The 24,687-nt window shown below is 36.8% G+C and overlaps 1 protein-coding gene across 5 annotated transcripts; it reads left to right on the forward strand.

Annotated features, from left to right (window-relative positions):
• Nucleotides 1–1,185: 1,185 nt before the first annotated feature.
• LOC105039236 (diacylglycerol kinase 4) lies at nt 1,186–15,698 on the forward strand. Of its 5 annotated transcripts, none has more exons than XM_073245220.1 (13): nt 1,194–2,433; nt 3,718–3,840; nt 4,159–4,296; nt 4,423–4,508; nt 5,353–5,440; nt 6,701–6,776; nt 7,272–7,354; nt 7,859–7,929; nt 11,295–11,372; nt 11,612–11,699; nt 13,055–13,171; nt 14,364–14,543; nt 14,653–15,018. In XM_073245220.1, the coding sequence occupies exons 1-13, from the start codon at nt 2,026–2,028 to the stop codon at nt 14,731–14,733; spliced, it is 1,617 nt and encodes a 538-aa protein (XP_073101321.1). In that variant the 5' UTR covers nt 1,194–2,025; the 3' UTR covers nt 14,734–15,018. The 5 variants fall into 5 exon arrangements, with proteins under 5 accessions (XP_073101331.1, XP_073101321.1, XP_073101329.1 ...); XM_073245228.1 differs by lacking the exon at nt 14,653–15,018 and adding an exon at nt 15,114–15,698 and having other exon boundaries at nt 1,196–2,433; XM_010915315.4 differs by lacking the exon at nt 14,653–15,018 and adding an exon at nt 15,036–15,698 and having other exon boundaries at nt 1,197–2,433; nt 14,364–14,564.
• Nucleotides 15,699–24,687: the final 8,989 nt, after the last annotated feature.

A 24,687-nucleotide genomic window follows, 5' to 3' on the forward strand; every position in this document is an offset into this window, starting at 1 on the left:
TGATTTCTGTGAAGCTAAAGTTCAGGGTTTAAAAGTTAAAGCAATGCAGATTTTGTTGTCAAAAAGAATGAAAGAGAGAAGAATTTATATCATGCAAGAACCATTAAGGAACATTAACATTCAACTCAGAACCTGAAACCTCGTCTTAACTGAAGGTAATGTCCAGGTGCTGCAAATTAGGAACAACAGAATAAAGCCTAGAGGGTTATGTTATGGTGCTTCAAAGACTGTTTTAGTTATTTTACTGTTGATTTTTTTCTAGCCTTCCGTTTTAAGATTGACTGCATTGATTTATTTATCAGTTTATAACTGGTCATGTGCATGGTTGGCATGGTAAATAATTCAAAATTTAAATACAATTTAGAAACCAAAATTGTTGGGGTATTTTGGAAGCCGCACCTCTTCTTCCTCCTCTTTCCTTCTTTTATCTCGATGGATCATCACCCCTTCCCATCAGGGGTTGGTGTGTGGCGATGGAAAGAGAAAAGGGGTAGGGAAGCAAGTGGCGGTGATGGAGAGACAAGCAGTAAAGGTTGAGGAGAAAAGAGTCTCAGTAGTGATGGAAAAGAAGGAAAAATGAGGGTGGCTTGTGGCTACGGGAAGGCAAGTGATGGAGGTAAAGGAAGAAGAGGGAGGTGGGCTCGAAAGATGGAAGGAGAAAGAGGGTAGGGAAGCGAGCGACGGTGGTGGGGAGGTGTGCGGTGAAGGAAGAAAAAGTATGGTGGCATTTGGCTGCAGGAAGGTGAGTGGTGAAGGTGGATGCAAAGGGAAGCAAGTGATGGTTATGGGAAGGCGGATGACGGCGAGGAAAAACTACGGAAGATGAGGATGATTAAAAAATAATAAAATATTATTTTTAAATATATATAAAGATGGTAGTGTTTTGATTTTTTTGATTTTTTTGGGTAAGAATGAGATGCTCGAGATTAATATTTTTTTACCATGCGGTCGTGTGAGTGTCACCAATTCCCTCTTACCGTGAAACGTACAGGCAAGGGAAGAAATTTGTATTATTTTATGGATAAGAGAATGATATATATATATATATATATATATATATATATATATATATATATATATATATATATATATATATATATATATATATATATATATATATTATTGTAAATGACTTTTCGTACATGATTATTTAAATTCTTTTATAACGATGGCTTAAATTTTTGGCTGATATTATTAAATAATCATTTTGAGTGTCATTCGGTACTTACCCTATTATGGTAGCATTCCTGAAAAAATTAATATTCAATTTGTAATAAAAAGAACCACATTTCAACATAAATTTTCAAGAATATTAATATGAAGGAAAATATATATTTTTTATACTCAAAATTGTGCCATGAGCCAAAAATCTAATGAAAAAGACGTCTATACACAAAAAAGGGATAATTTAATTATAACATTTTGTTGAATGATAAATAAATAATAAATCATATTTGTAAAAATATATTGTATATATGAAAAAAATTATAAGAAAAATTAAATTTGGAAGCCACCTGATTGCATGCACGGAATTAAAGTTACCAGGGTAGGGGGCCAAATAACCGGGTTAGTCATCAACAGCTATCCCGCCGGATCATAATCCAGAACCGATACGATCGGGTGGATTCGGGAACTCCCGGCGGCCCAAAACCATCCATCTCAATTTTTAGTCCCCATTGGAAACCTCCGGCCGTTACAAATCGTTGGTATCTTTGTAAATCTCTCCAATGTCGAGACCTATCGCCAATGCCTGTCCGTCCGTTCTCCTGTCCGTGTCCGCACTCGGTGTCACCGCGGGAAAACCGAATTCCTTTCCTCCCTCCCTCCGGCCAGCCATCCCTGCCACTTCCTTTGTTCTCAATTTTTCAATTTATTTTTCCCAAAAACGAAGGAAGAAGTTCTATTTCTTCTCAAGAAAAGAAAAAGAATGTAGATAATCTTGGAAATTGTAATCCCTCCATCCCAGAAATGATTTGACTTGATTTTCTTGCCCCATTTGATCGATTTCTTGCTCGCTTCTTCGGGATGTCGAGATCGTCGTTCAGCGAGCCGGAGTCGCCGGCGGCGTCGGTGGAGGGGGAGACGACGATGACGAGGACGTCGTCGTCGGCGTCGGCGTCCTCGATGGCGTCGCTTGTGGAGTCGGTCAGGGCGTGCGGGAGCTCGGGGGCGAGGCTCGACAAGGAGTACCTCCGCCGGAGGATCACCATCCCCCACCGCCTGCTGGCCGCCATTGCCGAGGCCATCCGGTCCAGGGACGCCGGAACCACCGCCGCGGCGGCGGCGGTGGAGGAGGTGGGAGCGGACGGCCCTTGCCTCGGGAACGACGACGTGCCGGAGGCGCCCATGGTCGTCTTCGTCAACTCCCGCAGTGGCGGCCGCCACGGCCTCGTCCTCAAGAACCGCCTACAGGAGTTGATGGGCGAGGAACAGGTCACCGATCCTCATTCTCCTAATACTTCTCCTTCTCTCTTGGATTTAGAATACAAGGAATTTTGTTGCCCGGTTTTCAGGAAATGCAATGCCTTCTCTTCACACTCAAAATACCTTGCCACATTTAGAGTACTACTCTTGAACTTAATTATTTCTGGGACGTAATGGTGTTGATCTTATGTAAGAAAAGTTATTGAATACATGACTCAAGAGGGGGAAGAAATTTTTCATACGCATATTAAGAGATATACTTAGTTGAGAATCCAAACAATATAGAAGTTTCAGGGAGAGATTGAAGATGTTTAAGAAGTTTCAGACTAAACTATTGCGGAGAGATAATCATAGAGGCGCAATGTAACATGAACTCGTGGAGGGAGAGAACTAAAGGAGGTTAATTTGTTTGTCGTTGGACGTGGAAGCAGAACGAGATACAGTCCTTCTATCATTCAGAGCTGAAGTGGTGAAAGAAGGGTAGAAATAATCATGCCACTAACTATAAAAAACTTGTCATAGATCATGGCCATGACTTGATGCACATGCTGGAGTAATTTGCTCGTCTGGATCTATTATTTTGATGTCGGAGAAATAAATGACATTTCTGTTTCAAAATTAGAATGGTCAAGTGAAGCATAAATGTGTTATAGTTGCATAAATTTAATATTCACATGCAAATTGCAAAGATCTAAGTGATGCTGTGCATGTCTTGTAATGTTTGGAAAGATTTGATTTGAGTGTCTAGGTAAAGCTTCAAAGTGCATTCCTAATGGACATATGGGACAAAGAATTGACTGAGATGATATTGGCTTGTACAACGGACACAACATGAGGCTGCTGTAAGCACTTGGCTTAGATTTGTATTCCAAAGATAGAGGAGGGAAAGCCAGAAATTGCAGATGAAAGGTCGGAGAAAAGATGAAAATACTGAAACCTAAAAGGTTCTGTCTTGGATAGGCATAAATGCAAAAGACGTTTTATAAAGCTGATCATTAGTAAATATATGAAATATTTCATATATGCTAGTTGTCATGCAATTCCTGGTGATCTTCGTAATTAGTTATCTACTTCAAATAAGGCTTTTCGATCTGTTATGTTTATTTGATAACACACTTGTTAATCTTAGCTTTTATTTTGTCGCAAAATTGCATGTTTCTCAGGACTGCTTATTTGTGTGAGGTTGAAAAGTTTATCAATTCTCTAGACTATATATAAGAGGTTACTATTTTTTTAAGAATTAATGCATTAAGAGTTTTACACATAACTGTTTCTTTATTATATGTAATGCAGGTTTTTGATCTTTCAATGGTGAAGCCTTCTGAATTCATTCAGTATGGTTTAGCTTGCCTGGAGAAGCTGGCTGATCTTGGTGACTTTTGTGCAAAGGAAACTCGGGAAAAGTTGAGAATCATGGTATGTTTGCTGGGGTCTGATCATGGTCACTTATATTTGAGCTCTCTGTTCTTATGGTTACCTTGTGCACCACCTTTCAGTGCTAGCTAATTTTATCTGTTCTTTATCTGCTTCTAGGTGTAAGCTATTGTAATATATGGTACATTTATTTAAGATTTTGTATTTGGTAATGCTTTTGAATTTTAATTGGAAATATGTGCTGGCCAGCCATTGGTGATTGTTTCTTATTTTGGTTTATTGTTCTGATTTTCCAGTCTTTTCATAGTTTTCTTCTTAGAGTATGGCAAAATTTGAAGAGATTATTTTCTGCTTTTCCAGGTTGCGGGAGGAGATGGTACAGTAGGATGGGTGTTAGGCTGTCTTGGGGAACTTTTTGTGCAGAGCAGAGAGCCAGTTCCTCCTATTGGCATCATTCCTCTTGGAACAGGAAATGACCTTTCTAGGAGCTTTGGTTGGGTAAGAGCTGTTTTTTCCCCCTCTTAGTTTTCTTTTTCCTAGCATACCATCTGATGTTTCATATAAGAAAGAAAAGGGAAGAAAACTATATGATGCCATCAATTCACTTGCTTAAATTTGAACTAGGGTGGTTCATTTCCTTTTGCATGGAGGTCAGCTGTGAAACGTTCTCTCAATAAAGCTATTTCTGGTCCAGTTTGCCGACTTGATAGGTGAGAATTACCTTCATTTGAGAAATTGTAGCATTCATACTCAAGGATGGAATATACTTTTATCATCTTATACTCAGTGTGAATCAATGAGAATACTATTTTATTTAGGCATTGATAAATATGGTGTTTTGCAATCAATATCTAGAATCTTGCATCTGCTTGTTTTTGATGCTTCTACCAATGCAAACTCCAAATGTGCAAACTTCTTGAAGAAAGGTGTCAAAAGGTGACCTTTGGTCCACACCCCATGTTTTCATAACTTAAGGCATACCTAAGTTGGCACTTATATCCACATGGAACATCAGGATAAACTGCTTCCCTTCCCTTCAATAGACATGTGCTGCGAATACTGTAGTGTTACATATATCTCACATTTGTAGTCTCAACCATAAAAATGCCTCAAGGCTCAGAGCATTTTTGGAGAGCTTTTCCTTAAAGACTGGAGGTGAGGCCCCTCCTAAACCTTCTTGAATGATGGTTGTTATATTAAGAGTTTCCAGTGTCATTTTTTAATCACCATCATAACCCAAATCACATTTAGATCCAACACTGATGAAATCCTTGATCTGACTATAATAACACCTTTATGTATTTTATTCTTTTGATCATAATTTAGTAAATGACTCTTGTTCTTCCTGACTCATTTACCTCATAATCTGAAATGAATGATTTGCATATTTCTGGACAGGTCATTGAATTTTCTGTTTTACATTGACAAATATAAAAGTCATATTCTTTTGTAAAATCAAATGTTCCTACTGATGCTTGGGCATTAAAAAACTCCACATTCTCAATCTCACATAAATAAATTGGTGCTTACAATAATTACAATGTCTTGACACAGTTGGCATATCCTTGTTTCGATGCCAGAAGGAGAAGTGATAGAACCGCCACACTCTCTGAGGTATCTAGGAGAGTCCACTTATACTCAGGTTGTATACATGATTTAAACTCTTGTTGTTGTTGATCAACTCAGCATGTTTGGTAATTTTTATTTGTTCTTTTGTGAGTTTCTGGCTAATAATTTCATTTTTCTGAAGTTAAAAAATAGATTCTTAATTAGTTTCTAGCATCAAAAATGTTGTTTTGGGTTTCTGTTTTGGGGAGGGGGGCATTTTAAGTTGTGATGAATAGCTAATAGCAAAACAGCAATATTATCATCCTAGAAATATTGCTTCTACACTGCTAGTTTATTATTCTACTTCTGTTAATATGGATTCTCAAGATCAGAGAAATCTGCCACCCAATGATCGTCATTTAAACATGCAACTGATTTCAACACATTTTTCTTTATTAAATGGAGGGATAAGCTTTAACTGATGAAATAAATGATGTTATCCTGCATCTTCAAATAATTGGAAGCTTGGAATATGTGTATGTCATGGAAAATAAAGTAGACCTCTGTTTTGGTAATTTTTACTTTTATCTTATATCATTTGTACCAAGATTTTATGGTATGCTTATGCATCTTTAAATCTACTAAACATAATTGAACTAATTACATGCAAGAGTTGGTACACATCTATTAATAGTGTAATACGAGGGTAAGGGGAACATTGTGGCAGTTATACACTTGTATGCTTAGCTGCACTGTCAAATTTCACCTTAGGAGGGAGGGAGAGAGCCTACATAATCTTGTCGTATTATTGATGAAATACTTCGAGTTGTTAATGAGATAGCCATAGAAGAGGGATGGGATATTTTTTATAAGATTATCTTCTTTTTTATTTTTGGGGTGGTCAGCACATTTAGCATCATCGAAATAGATTCTTATAGGATTCGAGTTTCAAACCTTATTCAGTCTCTTTTTTATTTTTGTTTTTGGTTTTTTTGCTATGACTTGCTCTCCTGTCTTCTTGACAATAAACCCTTGTTGAGAATTTTGACCAGCTATTAATGTGGTATTTTTATTGTTAAGTTCATTGCGTCCATTGTGAAAAGCTAAATTTGTATTTTTCTACACAAAATTTCTCATAATACGATTTGTGGGCTTATCTTAACTGCAGTTAAATTATTATTCTCAACCTGCATTCGAGAACCTTATGTATGTGTCGTATGTTCTTTTAGATTCTTTGACCAATGCAATATATTCTATTTCCTTCTCATGTACAATCAAGAAAATATTACATTTGAACTTTATTGAAGAAATTCCATGTTTCCATTGTTTTAATCTTCTCATGAGAACCTTGTAGGATGGAGATATTGAAGGGGAGGTACCTGAGAAGGTTTCATGCTTGGAGGGAGTCTTCTATAACTATTTTAGCATAGGTATGATTTTATGCCTATCTTTTTTACCATATTATTCTTCTCATTTACTCCATTTAATTGCTATGTGATTTTCTCCACAAATGTGTGTCACTGGTTTTAACTAAGAGCTGTCCTCTTCTTAACTTTCAAGTAAATTGTCTTCTATTTAAACTCTAATCCATCGCTATGGTCATGTTTCCACTCTTGCATTGCTACCCTCTGGTTCCCTGTCTTTATCTCTTGTTTTAAGAGAGAATGTTTTTAGGAAGAGCAGAAAGAAGGATTTTTTGTGGAAGCTGATTTGATATCTGGACTGGATGAAGGACTAAAACCATGTTTTGTGGCCCTTTGTTTTCAATCCTGATATTGTCACTTCCAACCACAGCAATTTTAAGTGCTTGCTACTTTGCAACTTCATCCTCGTTCTAATTAATGTCAATTGAGTATGATGCAATAATCAAGTTAGAGTTTGCAGAGTGTGATATATTCAATCACCCATAATTTGCTTTAGTGCAGGAATGGATGCTCAAGTTGCTTATGGCTTCCATCATTTACGAGATGAAAGACCATATCTTGCACAAGGTCCAATAACAAACAAGGTATAGCTCTTATTTCCTTTGTTTTATCAACTTATCAGTCAAAAAATTTGTCTTTGCCCTAGTATCCATCTTTCTAATTGGTGGGATGCAAGTTATGAAGCTAATAATTGTTATATCCTTTAAAATCAGTCACTGCTGCTTGCTGTATTCATTTTCCAACTTCCATCTACTGTCTGTGAAGCATGTAAATTTATGATCCCTTTTGATCCAACTATTTTTTGATTTTTTTTTTTTTAAATTCAGTCTTTCTTTTTCTGAATAATGCATTCTATTAACTGGATATATCATTTGTCCCATGATATGCATTGAATTATTTCATCTGATTTACCATCTTTAACATTTTCTGGCATGCTGACAATTTAAAATTTATCCTTTTTCCTCATAATATTGCTCAGAGTTTGGATTATTATTATTATATTTTGATGTAATGATAATTGAATATCAGATATCATGCATGAGATATTACTGAGTATATAAAGTAATGTAGAATGTTTCTTATGGCAGTTGATCTACACTGGATATTCTTGCAAGCAAGGGTGGTTCTTTACACCTTGTATGAGCGATCCAAGCTTAAGGTTAGCTATCACTAAGGAATAATAGTTTAGTCTTGCTTTTGGCATTATTTGCTTCTTTTATGGAGAAGATTAATATTATGCTAAGTTTTTTCAGTTTGATGTGTCCATTTATAAACTATAGTGATCACATTTGTTCAGTTCACAAATATGCTTTCTTGAAATTTACATATCCTGAATGAATTGATGATTGGGAATTTTAAATCCAAACCTGAGCATATAAATGATATGCAACTTATTCTTTTTAACTATTTGATTGGAGAAGCATCACTTGCTCCAAGAAAACAATGCATTTACTATAAGACAAATCAGAAGAAGTAAAAAGTACATCCTGAAGTTGGAACGGGATGTTCTGCTTAGTCGGTTATCCTTAACTACCTATAAGGCTGAGTATGCCATTCTTCTGGATATGGACAATGATGAAGTCCGCCCATCTGCCATTATCAGATTTGAAAATGCACAATTCCTCTCCCTCCAAATTTCCTAATGCAGTGTTATGTGGAAAAGATGTTGCAGGCCTTTTGTTTTTGTCATGTATAGCCATTCCATGATAACAATCAAATCTTGATGCTTGGTTGGTGAAAAAATTTTCTGATAAAACAGGAAAAAGAAGCTAGATTTGAGGATTTTGTTTCTCTGTTGCTTCGACTCTTAGCTGTTAGATGTTACAAGTGTTTGGCAACACAGCATTCAAAAAGATCTGTAAGAGGGCAACTTTAATATCATAAACATGCATTCACATATTTGCTGAATACTAGACGTGTTTGACGGCTTGATGGTACTTGTTTATTTTTTTTATTATATATTTTTAATCTGGTATAACAGAAGAAAATGACATGCCATGATATTTTGGATTTCATTTGATACATCAGGTGGTTGATTTCTGAATTTTTCCACCAAAACCGAAGTGGCATTTAATAGGATCAGGTGCAAGTGGGTCGGGTAGACCCACATCCAACCTGAACTTGACCTGAACTGAACTCAATACTTGACTACAGTTGAAAACCTTGGCAAATGAAATTACCAAAAGATACTGAAGGTGCAGGATTAAGTTTTTTATTTTTTCCCTCCAAAACAATCAGGGTGGAGCCCTTAAATTAAGATATGACCTAGACATGACATGAAAAATAATGTAGGGGGAACTATACGGAATGTCTCAGCGCACAACCCTAGATTTAATAATTAATAGCATGCAATGCAACAATCAACAATGTAATCAACATTTATTTTTTCTCTTGTGGTTGATAAGAGGATCTAGAAACTAATACGTTCCTAACTGAGAATAAAGCCTAATATTATGCAAGACAGCAATTTCACTCATTCAAATATGCTAGAATGAGCTAATATATTCAAAACAACTAACCAAGCAGTCAAAAATCTGACCTAGATGAAATCAATCCAAGCAGTTTGAGTGTTACGGTGGCTATGTGCAAATTGTTGCTTCAAGATTATCTTTGAAATGTGATGGAAGCCCCTCACTGCCAAGGAAAAGCTGCAACGATCTTATGAATAGAATCCTCTTAGTGATCCAGAATCCTTCCGAGGGGTTTAGAGGGTCAAGGGAATGTTGTGAAAATGTGAGTTATTGGTAGGTAGCAGTTTTAATTGAGGGCTGCAGATTATTATTTAAAATCAGGAAACATATGGATTATGATATCAGATATTGAGGTGAAAAAAATATTTTTAGTAGACTTTAATGGCTTGAATTACTGTGAATTGAAGAAAGGGGGATCTCTGGTTTAGAGTTCAAAGATTTGAGATTAAGCCTAACTAATGCGCTGGCTGGTTTGTTGTAACTTCAGACTGAAGCTGCTGTGCAGTGAGAGTTGGAGGGTTGTTTAGGGATCACATATATAGAACAATGGGAAATTACTCCATGTATGATAAGACATTTAAGTTGTGAATCCACCTTATTGATCATGATCTACGCATTAAATATATAGAGATCGAAAATCAATAGATTTTAAAGCTTATATCATCGCAAAACATGGCATCACATGAGTTTCTATAAGCAAACTTGTGGGTGTGTTTTGGGGAGGGTATGACCATAATTCCGTGGATGATAAGCAGATAAAACTTTGAAGCTTTTTGTTTTGCATTTTCACAGTTTTTCAAACTAACCTACATACCTAACCTCTTCATCCATCAGTGGTCATTATAATTAGGACTAATGTATCCTGTATCATGTTTGTGAGCAGCATGGTGCATGGCAAGCATCAGCCAGGAAAGATTCACATTTTTAAGATGATTTGAAACTGGCACACTAGGATTTACTGTTTTATTAAAAATTTTCAAATGGAGACCACTTTGAACTGCTTGATTATGGTATGTATGTGTATCTATATGTGTGTGTGTGTGTGTGTTAATTGGTCTATATTCCTGTCACAGATCACCAAAGGTGTCTGAGTTGATCAATTTTTATTAGGTGTATTCCATATTTTCATGTAATTTGACATGCAGGCCTACAATACACAATTATTTATACAATAACGACACAAAGCATCTCAAATTCATGGTAAAACTACAGGACATGTAATTAGTTTTATGCATTAACGATATATTTTATATATTATATACAAGTCTATATACTTCTATTACCATCTCAAGCTTATACACCGGAATGTTCTTGGCAACTTATATTGCAGTAGTAATGTGGGAATAGTTCCAAACAATGTTGAATAAAAATAAGATTGTTCAAGATGGTCAGGATTGATGAGGATACAAGCTCATACTGCTATTTTAACACTTTGCATCTGGCATATTGGTCTAATATACAGACAGAGAAGCATGTTTGGAGTATGAGTACATTTTCTACATCATGCCAACAGCCCATTGGCACAATATGTAGATGTGGTGCATTACTGATGGACTTGGAGCCCTTTCCTAGGAAGACTTCATAGACTGACAATCTCGAGAAAGAACAACTTGCTACACACAAGCATCAGCCTTCTCACTTTAGGGAATAAATTTGCAATTTTTGGAAATATATCCACTACAGCAAGAATGGAATTGTGAGCTTGTGATCCTAGTGCTAAGAAAAACCTAAGAGAGATCCAATGTTGTGGTCTTTCTGGGATATATGACAACATAATGACTTATATAATTTTGTATTTTGCATTTTACCATTTGCAAGGTAGAACTGCATTTTACTAGGATTCTCTTTAAAGTGAAATTTGTTTTTGTTTATTTACGATGACGTTAACCTTAAACATGATAAAAGGATAGAAAGCCTCCTACTTTGTATTCAAACTATTGTTGTTCATTTATTTATCCGATATTTTATTTCTTGCTACCTTTATAAATTCCAAGATGGAAGCTCATGCTGTATGATAGTATTGTCAGCATAAACTAGAAATGTATCTTTGCAGGGGACTCAGAAACATTCTGCGGTTATCTATTAAAAAGGTTAACTGTTCAGAGTGGGAGCAAATTCCCGTCCCTCCAAGGCAAGTTCTTTATTTTTCACTTGAATAATTTTAAATAGTGTTGGGGATCACTGGAAATAATATATTGCAACTGTGTGTGTGTGTGTGTATCTTAGGCCTGATATTTATTAAACAATTTTGTCTCTGTTCATGGTGAATATTATTTTTCCAGTACCATAATATTCTATAATAAATGTATGATGGCATGATAGTGTTTTTACCTTTCATTTCAAGTGGATTGAATAAAGTTTTGGCTGCAGTGTTAGGGCAATAGTTGCCTTGAATCTTCACAGCTATGGGAGTGGAAGGAATCCATGGGGTAATCTGAAACCTGAATATTTAGAAAAGGTTTGTATGACTAATAAACAAGGCATCATCTGGCTTGACTTAATGATTCCTTAGCTATCCTATGATGTTGTGAGTTTTCTTTATTAGAATGACATTCTGAATATTTCATGTAGGTCATGGACCGAGGGTGACTGGCAGGAATTTCTTGATTTACAAGAACATTCATTCAGATAGATTATATAATTTGGTGCCTAGCTTTAGAAATACCTAACAACATGGCTACATATAGACAGATTTAAAATTTTTATTTTACATTTACTCATGTCTATGTATAAGGCATGTCATTGCACACTGAACTGCAAAATATGTGGGTACCATTTTAAATATTTGGTTAGAAATGGTTGATTGTGTATGTGCGACACTGCACATAAATTCATCCCGCTCTCTCGTTTCTAGAAGTGCAACATGCAGAAGTTGGTACAATTCATGGTAGGTAACTAAGAGAGAATATGGATTTCATTTGACATTTTTGGTGAGGAATTGTTGATCCATCTTTGGTGTGTTTGTTTCAGATGAACTTAACCACACACTTAGGACCAGTCTGGTCAAACCAGAGATCTGTGCCCAGACTAGCTGAACTGAGCCCTTTGTGCCAGGTCTTTGTCATATCCAATATGTCTCTTCACTAGATGAATCCTTCAAAATATGTGGATCCATACCTGTAAAAAGATTAGTAAACTTACTGAGAATTTTTCATCATCTTAATAAAGATTAATAATATTTCTAACTTCTTCTCATGTAAAAGCAACGTTATTGTGAAAGTTTTAGCTGAATGCACCTATGAAGCTGTTATCTTACTGGTTACATATATAAACCAAAAGAATAACCAAAAAACAATGGCTTTAGGAACATGGAATGTGGTCTTTCAGTTCTCTGTCAGTATTCTTTAATGCATCCAAGGCGCACTTGATCTTTTTTTTTTCTTTGCTGCAAAAGTTGAAAAGAAGCCACCTGTATGATCCCCTTTTTTTGGTTTAAAGGATTAGAGTTATTGATCACCTCCGATGGTCTAGGTCATCATTGTTTTCTTTTTAAGTTACTTGAAATCGTCATGGTATTTCTGCTGATTCTTGAAGTCCTACGTATTATGAATATATTTTTTATGCTCACTTATCAATATCAGAGAAAACTTTAAGAATTTCTTTTGTCTTTTTCAATCATCCCAGTTCCCACTATAGGATGATGTGGTCATGCCCCTTGTAACTTAGTTTAGAAGTCATTTCTTTCTGAAAGTTCTCCCATAGGTCCCCTCCTCCCAACAAGGGCAATATCATGCGCTTAGTGCTCTGTTTTATATTTCTATCAGCTTGTAAGAGAATATCTGGCCTGATCAGTTTCTATTTTGATTTTTCCAGAGAGGCTTTGTTGAGGCCCAAGTTGATGATGGTTTACTTGAAATCTTTGGTCTAAAACAAGGCTGGCATGCTTCACTTGTTATGGTTGAACTCATATCAGCTAAACACATTGCTCAGGTAGCGACATTATTCGGACCCTGCTTCTCATCTTGAAATGTTGAATAATTTGTTCTGATCTAGTAACTATTGGAAAAAAGGAAATGCTGTGCAAAAAAAATAAACTACAGAGTATTATCCTATATCTTATCTGCCACTTTATTTTCCATAATGTCTTGTCTAGAATCAGCTTTTCTTGATGTCTCTTCAAGGAAAATGAACCTTTGATGTTAGACCCTGGTAGAAGGGGAAACAATGTTGTAAGTATAGGATTAAGTGTTGGGAGGGCTACAATTGTACACTTTCATTAGATGGAGATTATAGCAAATCAGTTACAATAACTGCTATGATGCTCTCATATGAGCATGTCATATGCACAGTACCCTCAAGTTTATAATAAATCAGAGGTTGAGATGTTTCTAGTGGAAATTGGTAGTGTTGTGGTTTGAGTCCTTTTTCAGAAATCTACAAGACGCACAGTACCCTCAAGCTTATAGTAAATCAGAGGTTCAGATGTTTCTAGTGAAAATTGGTGGTTTTGTGGTTTGAGTCTTTTTTCAGAAGTCTACAATATGCTGTGGACTAGATATAAGTATGTAATAGATTACATAGATGAAAAGTATTGGAATGGTGCAGGAAGATGTGCTCAAATACCAAGAAGCTTGCTTAAAGCCTTAAACATGTAAATAGTTTCAAGAGAGGCAACCACTATTGAGGTTGCTTAAAATAGGGGACATATTGGGGCCTAGACCGGTCAGCCGACGTTGTGGTCCGGGACACCCCCATGTTGTTCTGTGCTGCACACAAACTGACAGGGCAAAAAGGGAGGGGGGGGGGGGAGGAGGTGAGAAGGGAGGTGCAGAGATGGTGAAGGCGGGGGAGGGGAAGAATGTGAGAGAGGAAAAAAGAGAGAGGTAGAGGGAGGTAAGGCTATCGGATTGTTGCTAGAGAGTGCCGGGGCGCTGCGGAAGCCACCGAAAGGTTGAAGGAAGAGCTTCACCCTCCTCCAAATCAAAATAGGGGCTGTCCGCCCCGTTTCTTGTTTTATTTTGCCGACTTTCACATGATTACAGTCTAGCCTTCCCCCCCATATCCTATGCATACAGTAAATATGTAATGATTCTATTTTGCTGGCAGTTTTGGACTATGTTATGTTAAATATTTGTGAATGTGAGATACATAATGTGTGAATCGATCTTGTCGTGTGTTTCAGGCTGCCGCAATTAGGTTGGAAATAAGAGGTGGTCAGTGGAGAGATGCTTACATGCAAATGGATGGGGAGCCATGGAAACAACCAATGAGCACAGAGTATTCGAGTTTCGTGGAAATAAAAAGGGTGCCATTTCAGTCACTCATAATAAGTGCGAGTGATTACAATGATTTATTGGATAAGGTACATATCTAAAACATGCAGGTGAGATAGCAAAAATGCGTGCAGGCTTTACTGTCACTGGATGGTCACTTATTTGATTTCATTTTATTTTACTTATGGCCTCATGCAGAATTACCACCAAGGGAAACTATTTGTGATGCATGCTTGGTGTTTTAATTGGCTCGTGTCCATAGTTTCTTGTTTTATATAGGTGGACTGTAATATTTAAATTTGGCTTTTGGCATCATTGATGTTTTCCCTTCCACTTAAAAAATCGAGTAGCAATTATGTCCTTTTTTTCTTTTCCTTTTGCATTTTACTCCATTTGCAGAATGCATATGGAGTCACTTGGTAACTTTTTGACTAAATACCAATGTTCCACTATCTTGCATTTACTTTGTTTAGCGTATACCTGGGAGAATACTGAAGCTTAGATCATCAGATAGCTTAATTTTCATATGCAGTTTCTTTAAATCAACATTTGCAAGATCCTTTTATTTTTCTTTTTGTCAGGGAACTTGGCTCAGAGGGTGGCATCTTTAAAGCAGAAAAAGTTCATTTGCAAGATCCTTTTATTTTTCTTTTTGTCAGGGAACTTGGCTCAGAGGGTGGCATCTTTAAAGCGGAAAAAGTTCATTTGGAAATATGCACGATGTCTCTTCACTTACATTCTGTTGGCCCTTGAGTTTGGACAATGAGGGCTTGTCAATTGTGATGAGTGGGAGTAGATGCCTACATGTCTGTCTATATCTTGCTTTCCACCCATTCATAAGGTTGATCTTTAACCAGTTTGAACCAAAGAGATTGATATAATGGAGAAGTGGCTCTTAAAACTTTCACGCTAAAGGCAAAATTTAGTAAGACTTCAGTATTGTGGGATGCAGAGGATATATAACATCTATTGAAGGGAATATACTATACATTCCTTACAAAGAAGCAGAAACATTGCCGTGGAGAGCTGTTCCTGCCATTTTTGAAAATTTAGCCGAGTAGCATGAAATGGTGTTCCTGAAGGCTAAGAGTGGTTATTGGGTTAATTAGTAAATGTTTTGACCCTTTTTTGACTTTGCTGGCTGTTTATCTGGTTCACCAATTTGAGAAGCATAATTGTAGTGTACGTATTGTATGGTGTTTGGATTTTAAAAAAAAAAAAAAAAAAATCTACAACTTTACCAGAAGGTATATGGTGTACTTGTTTTTATTACTTGTACGCATCGGTTCAAAAAGCAAGCTCTGGATATTTTCTATAGCTACCTTATCATCAATGCTCTCTTATAAGACTGTTGCGGTCTTCTTTCGATTGGGGGCAGTCGGTCCAGAGCCAATTAGCTGCACCGGATGTCAGCCAGCAGGAACGTTGAAAGATGATGTATCATAGTCAAAGAAGATACAAACAGTCAAGATCGAAAGTGAGAGCGAAAGTTGCAGTGAATGTCGGTAATGATCTTTGCTCGACGTTGCTCGACGTCGAAAGAAAGAGACCTGCAAAAAAAATTCCATCAGAGATGGTTTCGATGAGGATCTTCCGATGCTCAAATCAGAAATAGGACTCAATGAGAAGAGCAGAGTCTCAACGTGGAGCCAGTATTGCCTATTAAGAAGAGTTCCCGCTTACCTCTATTTATAGAGAGAGTAAAATAGATGGTAAGAAGATAGATGATCATATCAATCATTTCCTATCGTATGATGCTACATGGGTATCTTTAAATGCTGACGCGGATATACCTTCTGTTTGATGCGCACATGACCGTGATGGCGGATGCTATCATACATGGGGCGCAATAAATAACCTCGTAGACATAATTAATAAATTCGCAGTATCGTATTATGACATGTAGTCAGTTGGTCAATGTATGGCATCTAAATGATGTGATCTGAGATGGCCTATCAGGATGGCGTGGCGGTCACGTTTGGTGTTCAGCTAGTTAGTTGAGACCTGCATCGTGGAAGTCGACAGAATGAGGTCATCGAGAGGAGCCACCTCGTCGTTGATCGAAAAGTCAGTCGAGTATCGAGCTGGTAGTCAGTTATATACCGAGTGTCATTCGGTGTAGGTGGAGGTGGGCAGCATGTTAGATCTAGTCGGTTTGGTACCGACTAGGTTAAGTACGCTGCCCTTAGTCGGTCGGAGGTCGTTGATAGTAGTCCATGTAGAACCGGCTAGGCGGGACTCATTGATCCAAGGTGGATTGAACCATGGTAGCCTAGTCGGTGTGGCTCCCTTAGTTGGCTGAGAATCAAGGAGGCAAGATAGTCGGTCGGATGCCGAGGATCTATCCCAACAAAGATATTACAGTTTCTGTTGATTCCTTTCTAATCATTCATTATTCTGTATATACATTGTTACGTGATTGTCACTGAGGGACCCTAGCCTGGTGCTCCTTGTGAGGGAACTGGATGGCTGTTACCAATGCACTCTTGGATCAGATTTTTTTCAGTGATTGCAATATGCAAAGGATTGCGTTGATCTGCATTATCCATGGTGTTTGCTGGTTTCTGATTCATTTTAGGTGGCTGGTACAAGTCCTGACCTGATCATGGGCATGCTAATTGTTTAGCTGCTTTGCTTGTCATTTAAATAACCCTACCTCTAATATCTTATGCAGAAACGACTAAGAACTATATGTTATTATTCTTTGCGTTGCATGTAACAGTGAGAGAAGCATTGAGGACTTCCAAAAATCATCTCATCATTGAAGTAACTCAACCAAACTTTACAGTCTATCAGTTATTTCTGGTCGTTCGTTAGCATGTTTATATATTGTCATGTGATTGTCATAACGAGTGGCTTGAAGTTTCCTTGGAGGAACTGAAAGGGTATTAGATGTGTTTCCATATTTAGATGCTTCACTTTCTTTTGAAGGTAGATGGAGATTATGACCTGCTTGTGATTTATCATTTGTTTGCTCGGCTTTCTGTTGTCGATAAAAAGGAGACAGATTGGGCAAAAAACTGCCCTGTGCTTCCAATTTTTTGGATTGGCAGCTCAGCAATAACACAGCCTCTCTTTTTTTTCCCCGACAAACAGTCTTCCTAATTTGAGCACTCCTTTTAAAAATTCTATCGTTTTCGTTGGGGGCTACTCTGTTTGGATGGAACAAGAAGGTATACGTGGTGGGGCTCACCATGGTATAGGGACAGGTCGCATGTCATCCTCATGTAGCCTGCCCTAAAGTTTATAGGTGTGTGATTTTTGAAACATTGAACACCTTTCAACCCTACATTATACTTGTTTTTTTATAAAATATATACATATATATTGCTACACTATCACAATGGTCTCATCCATAGTGTTTCGGATAATACTAGACAGATGATTTTTGTAATAGAGAAATTATATCCTATGCGGTATGCACCATGCGGTCATACATCATATCAATCAGATCATCTTATTCCTATGGATCCTATTCACCATATGCTCGTCTATGTGATTGGTTCATAGGAATGAGATGACTTGATTAGCATGAGCATACAGTTATATTGGTGCATGCGGTGCAGGATATAATTATATATCTGCACCTATGATGGACTCATTTAATGATCTGCAACTCAAACTAAGTCCCAATTCCTGATTCTTCTTTGTACTCGTAGTCATGATATCTGAACCAATTTAGCATTTGTGTGTCTTTGCTCTGGTGGACATCATGTCCTAATGTAAATTTAGGCTTTAAATCTTACAAGGTTATAAACTTTCATACGTGCCGCCAAAACTAGGATTCGCTCAAGAATAGCTTAGTGGTGACTCTTCACCATACACATGATAGCTGAACATAGTATTTATTCCTTTTCTACATCCTATCTCCGGGACAACCTACCATTGATATTGGATATGACAGACTAGTTGTTGTTCAAACAACTAAACTCAGGTTTATTTGCTCAAAGTACCCATTCCATTTAATTGCCAGCTGAGAGTTTGGTGGTGGCCATGGTGTCACCTATGATGGAGGCAACCAAAACCCGGAACGGTGTTGCCCATTTCCATGCTATTAGCCTAAGCTTCACTTCCTACGAATGGATACCACACCAATGCCATCTCCAATCCCAAGATTCAACTTTAAACCTATACCCTGACACTAGGTTGTCCCGGGCTGTTGCCATCCTTATCCAACACTAACAGGAATAGGGCATCCCAAGATGCCGAGAAGATTGCGACAGGTCTAATTCTCCTTCTATTCTCTTGTCTGTTGTTATGCTTGGATCCCATGATGATCCAAATGGAGCCCTCACCTCGTACGGGGATCCGCAATTTGCGCTGTCGTTGTTTCCACGTCCCTCGATCCCATAAAAATGTGGAACCTTTCCCTCTTCGGTTATGCAACAACCTTTGAAGCGACCAGCGAGACGTTTTAATTCTTTATATATAGAAATTTTCCTGTAAACGTCCGCTTTAGTTACCAAAAAGAGTGAGGCATCCACTTTCCTCAAAGAGTGGAATCCAACAAATTGCATGAATTTGGGGATTGCCAACTGAGGAATTGTAGGTCAAATCGGGTGCATGAATCATGCATGGTGCACGTGTACAAAGAGTGTTTTTCACACCACAATTTGAAAGAATTTAAGATGGAAGCAGTCCAACTTAATAGTATAAGCTATTAGCTACTTTATACTGAATATTTGTAGATCTTGTCGCTCGCCTCACTGGCGTCGAGAGCATTTCTGCACACCAGTTGCTCCCACCACCAAGGGACAGGGTAGATGAATGATGCTTCAAGCATAGAGGTAGGACTGTCCAGTAAAGATACCGAACGTACGGGCTGACATTCCTTAGAAGGCATAATTATTAATTTGTCAATTCATAAGTTGTATAAATTTTATTGTGTCAGTATTCAAAATATATTATGCAAGAATATAATGGGTGTCATGTTTCTTCTTTGCCTCAAAAAATAGGACGAGGGTACACGTCACCATGCAAAAGAACAGGCAGGCATGCAATCCCCAGCTAAACAAAAATTATATCCCATATGGCATGCATCGTGTAGCTGTGCACTCTATGACTCACTTCCGCTCATTTCAATAGATCTCATTTATTAAGCATTCATCTCGGTGCACCACCATAGGAATAAATTCTCTGTCTTGCCTCTTGCCCCCAAGCATAGGCAACTTTAGGCCTATAGTGCACGTAACAGCTATTTAACACTCGAGGGCCATTGTCCTCCGTTTTGTTTTTCAGAGAAAATGAAGTTCCTTCATCATCTAGCTTTTATTAAAATTAAAGCTAATTATAAAATTTGAAGAATAAACAGGCAATATGACAAGAGAGGCTAGCTTTAATCAGAAAAAAAAAAAAAAAAAAAAAAGATGAGACTAGCTTTTAGGGATGTCTATGGATAGGATTTGGATCAGGTATTGTACTACCCATCCCCAAATTCAAACTTAATATCCTATACCTAAACCTTATCCGATACCCGATCAAATAAGAAAAGAGATACCCGTCTCCATATCCAATGGGTTCAAAAATATTCATGGATAACCCATTTCTTCATACCCAATCCATACATGCCCCATGTCTATCCCATACAAAAAAAAAAAATAAACAATCAAAATAATTTTATGTATATTATTAATCAAAATAAAATTATCAATTCAACATAGAACATAATTTATAAGTAAAAATTTATAGAAATCAAACATAGAAATAGAATTATAATTCAATATAGAATATATAAATAATTAAAATAATTTTATGCATATTACCAACCAAAACATAATTACTAAAATATAATTATAAATATATATATTCGGATATGGATTCGGATATTACTCATATCCGTAGGTTCGAGTCGAATTCGGATTCGAATTTGGATAGAAGACAGCACTATCGATATCCTACTCATATTCGTGCTATAGTTTTCGAATTTTATCCAAATCTAGTCAACTACTATTTTTCAAGTTTGACCGGATTTGGATAGGATGTATACCCATCGAGTTGGATCGATTTTACCATCCCTACTAGCTTTCTTATTTTGACAGTAATGAATAGGGGAGATTAACAAGGGCTTGATGATCCATTGACTAAATATTGGATTGTCAATCTTTTATTTTCATCATTTTAATTTTCAGTCCATGATCTGTGTCCCTAGACAAGGATAAATGTAAACAAGTGTGTAAAATACGTACATTTGCATAACATATAAGGCACAGGCATATCCAAAATTGAATCAAAGATTAAAATGAAACACAGCTGTATTCTGACCCTTTACTGGCTATAGAATGAGATATTAAAAATAAACATCCATATTTTTTGATGTAAAAATTAACATCCACATTATGACATACTTTTGCATTCTAATTGTAGGTTTACATAATTGCTTTCCAACGGTTTACAGCAAAGCCTTTCAATAATTAATTCCTGTTGCTCTTTATTTACTACAGTAACTTGTACCAACGTATGAATGATATTGACGTGCAATTGAGTAAAACTAAGTTGAGCAGCTATTGAATAGCTAGAGGTTGAAGTTTGACTCAATTTAAAATATTTTGGGCTCGAAATTTGAAACGAGATCGATTATATCGCAACATCAAAATCGAACTTCACTTGATTAAAAAAATAATATTTAAAATTAATTTAATTTGATTGAAATATTAATTAAGCCATACTCAAATTCGAATCCGAACCTTAATCACAACTAAAAAAATATAATTAAAATAAAATATAACGTAATAGTATATTTTTTAATTATATATATGTTATATATAAAATAAATGTTATTAAAAATATATATATATTTGATTAAGTTTACGAGTTTTTGAACCAAAATTTTACTATTTGAGCCCAATAATAGACAATTAAAATTGGGGTTGGCTCGAGTCACTATATGGCTCCTTTGAACTCTTGGCTAGAATTATATTATCATGGTAGGAGAGAATACTGATTGGTGTAGATGCATGATTCACAACTAGTTCTTAGACGGCGGATTTTAATTAGAGTGGCACGAATTGGGCTTCAGGTGACTGATAGTAACTTTATTTTACCAGATGAACCAACTGACACCCACATTTATATTTCCATTTCCTTGGATGTATTCTGTATCGGGTCAAGTGACTGCCACCCTATCGAGGTGTCTTGGTTAGGCGGGCTGCAGCTTAAGTATGTACGAAAATAGTATTGATTGATGATTTTATTACTAGAGCTCGCAAATCCCTATAAGAATCGCTCGTTCCAAGGCAATGGATTTGGAAGCTTAGTGACGAGGAAAAAGGATTTTGAAGCTGTACCAGTCGTAGGCCCATAAAATACTCACTGAGTTACGTGTCCTTCTTTTAGGACTCTTCTTATCAGCCACGAGCGCCACGGCCAACAAGACTTTATCATTGTAACATTGTTGACTCCTACAGTACCCGTGGTCCATTTATTCTGGGAAATCCAAACCAGTTCTGGAGTCGAGACTTGAGAGAAAACAAGGTGGTGCAATTGGTTCTAAGATGCCAAACTAATCTAATTAGTGTGGACTGCCATTGCTCTGATCAACTGAAATGGTTCATGTAAACCATGGACCCATCTTAGTGGATAATAAAACAATAGATGCGACGCAACCCACCTCCAATTATCGCTCATCCATCTCTTTCAGGCCTCGTGTGAATGAGAGAAGATGCGAGGTTAGGTTTTGCTCAGAGGTGGGTTGTATTGAAGTTTAAAACTGGTCAGTTAAATACTCTAGATTAAGTTCACCAGTGTAGCCTCCCTAGCTCTATAATCACTCCCTATGGGCGTAGCATGGCGTAACCTTTTCTTTTTATCCCACTAGACTGGAGACCACAACTAAAATATGACTAGGCGATACAGCTAGTTGGTCACATGTTAAGGTTACAGAGGTCGCCAGATGCATGTTCAATGAACCTTGTATACCTGCTCGTCAATCTTATAAATGCGTGCAAGCAAATGACACGGTCTACTCTTGTCTTTCCTAGAGATGCTAGTGCTATTTCATAGTAATAATCTTGAACAAGTTGGAATTATCATAGCATTTAGGATTCTATCACGTACTTATCATACAATTATGGCATGTAGTACGTCCGACTTTTAAGAATTACAAGTTGCTTGTGCACAACAATATATAGTTCTGGCGTTCTAAGGTCCTCTCAAATCATTAGGACCTAGGCTATTATTGCCTGAGCAAAGCTAAATCTCTCTGTGGTTTTGCTTTTTGCACGTACGCTGCTCCAGGACGAAGCATAACCATCAACTTTTGGAGTTATCCTTGCATCTAATCCCAGAGCAACTGTATATGGTGAGAGAATAGAATTTATCGGATTATATATATATATATATATATATATATATATATATATATATATATATATATATATATATATATGAGATAGATTTAGATAAAATCGATAAGATTTAGACTCAAATTTAATCAGATCAAAATTGGACAATGAGGATCCTACATTGATGATTCAAATCGTTAGATATGATCTACTACCTCAAAACTGCTTGCACACAAAAAATCATATAATTTGAAGACTCCTAACTTATATATCAAGTGATCAAAAAATATATTTAATTTAATTTTATTTAAACTATTTATTTTTGACTATTTGATGCATAGTTAAGGATCTAATCGTATAATTTTTTTTTATGCAAATGGTTTTGAGATAATAAATTATATTCAATGTATAAATATATATATATGAGGTATATAATTTTACATTTATAGGAGCTTACAAAGGGAACAACAAATACCGAGATGCTATGAAATCCACAACCTATGGATTGCTTGGTTGCCCACTTTGGCAATTCAATGGGCCTTAACAAAGAGCATCTATGCACTACAAAGCGCATATATTCTTTTTAAACTTTTCTTTGGCGCTGTGGACAAAGATGATATTTGAGTTTAGTCCACTAGCTTTTATTTTAAAGGATGGAACAGAAAAATTGTTGATAATTTAATTTCGATCTCACACAACACGACAGATATGTTTAGGAATCTGCAATCTTTTAACAATAATAATCAACTCTACTTTGTATACTCAATTGCAATCTACACCACATATTTTTCTTACATATTGCAAACTCATTGGATTTAAGACACCGTTCTCTCCATGCAACTACATGATCTCACTACAAAACCTGGAACCTTAGCCACCTGCCCCTACTAAGTAGGGTAGGCGAGCTAGTTTTTAATATTATATTCGTGTCCTATGTGTAACATGACACTGTGGGACTATCCTAATAACTAAATATGTGCGGTGCCAAATTGCCAGTACGAAGATTTCGTTTTTTTTCTTTTTTTTCTTGGCTGAGCCACATGTGATGAATGCGAGGTCTGATGGCTATTCGAGTGGTCCTACTCTTGGACCGGCCCTTGAGATGTTGGGCCCACTCAGTGACATGGGCATGCCTATTGACGGATGAATTGGACCACATCCTTAATAAATGTCGCCATGGCCAGGAGCGATTAAAAAGAAAAAGGAACAGTTAGAGGTTAAGAATGGCTCCTAAACATCTTTTCTTTTCAGTAGGTTTAGTTGTTTCCACATTTGTTAGACCAGAAATTATTAGATGGATCAGGTCCACCTTAAATCCGGGATAAAACGAATCCATGTAATAATATCACTACTCTAAGGTGAAATGAATCCGCCTAGGATGATTTCATCCTAAGTCCGTGGTGGATCTGGTCCGTCTAATGATTTCTCTTGTCAAAGAGAATAAGTAGGGAAGTCACCCTATCAAATACTCCGACACAGAATGACTTAAATTCCAGAAACAAATAGGGGGACTTATTCAGTCAATTACATTCCATCAAATTGATAGAAATTGGATGGTCTTATCAAATAAAGGAAATTTATCCCTTCCAGTTATGATTTATCCATAATCACTTTTTAAATACACCAAAAAATGAGAGAGTGATTTTGTTCTTGTCATAAAATCAAAATCATTTTGAAAACCGACGTGCTCTATTATTCACCACTTATCTCTGATCAAAGAGAAACTTATCCCCTAGAATAGACCATCTCTTCAACAGAAAGGGCATAATGCTCCAAAAGTTATCCCCCTACTAAATCCAGCATATCCCACGTGCATAGAAGAACCACTCCATGAGTCAATTATGTCCCAAGTTATCTAACGTGCTCGATGCAAGGAAGGTGTCTTCTCTTAATGTTGTTGTTTGCATGATAGTGAGTTGTTCCACAAACACAACCAGCTGGTCAGTAATCAGCA

The sequence above is a fragment of the Elaeis guineensis genome, chromosome 1 (assembly GCF_000442705.2).
Source record: "Elaeis guineensis isolate ETL-2024a chromosome 1, EG11, whole genome shotgun sequence".
Lineage (NCBI taxonomy): Eukaryota > Viridiplantae > Streptophyta > Magnoliopsida > Arecales > Arecaceae > Elaeis > Elaeis guineensis.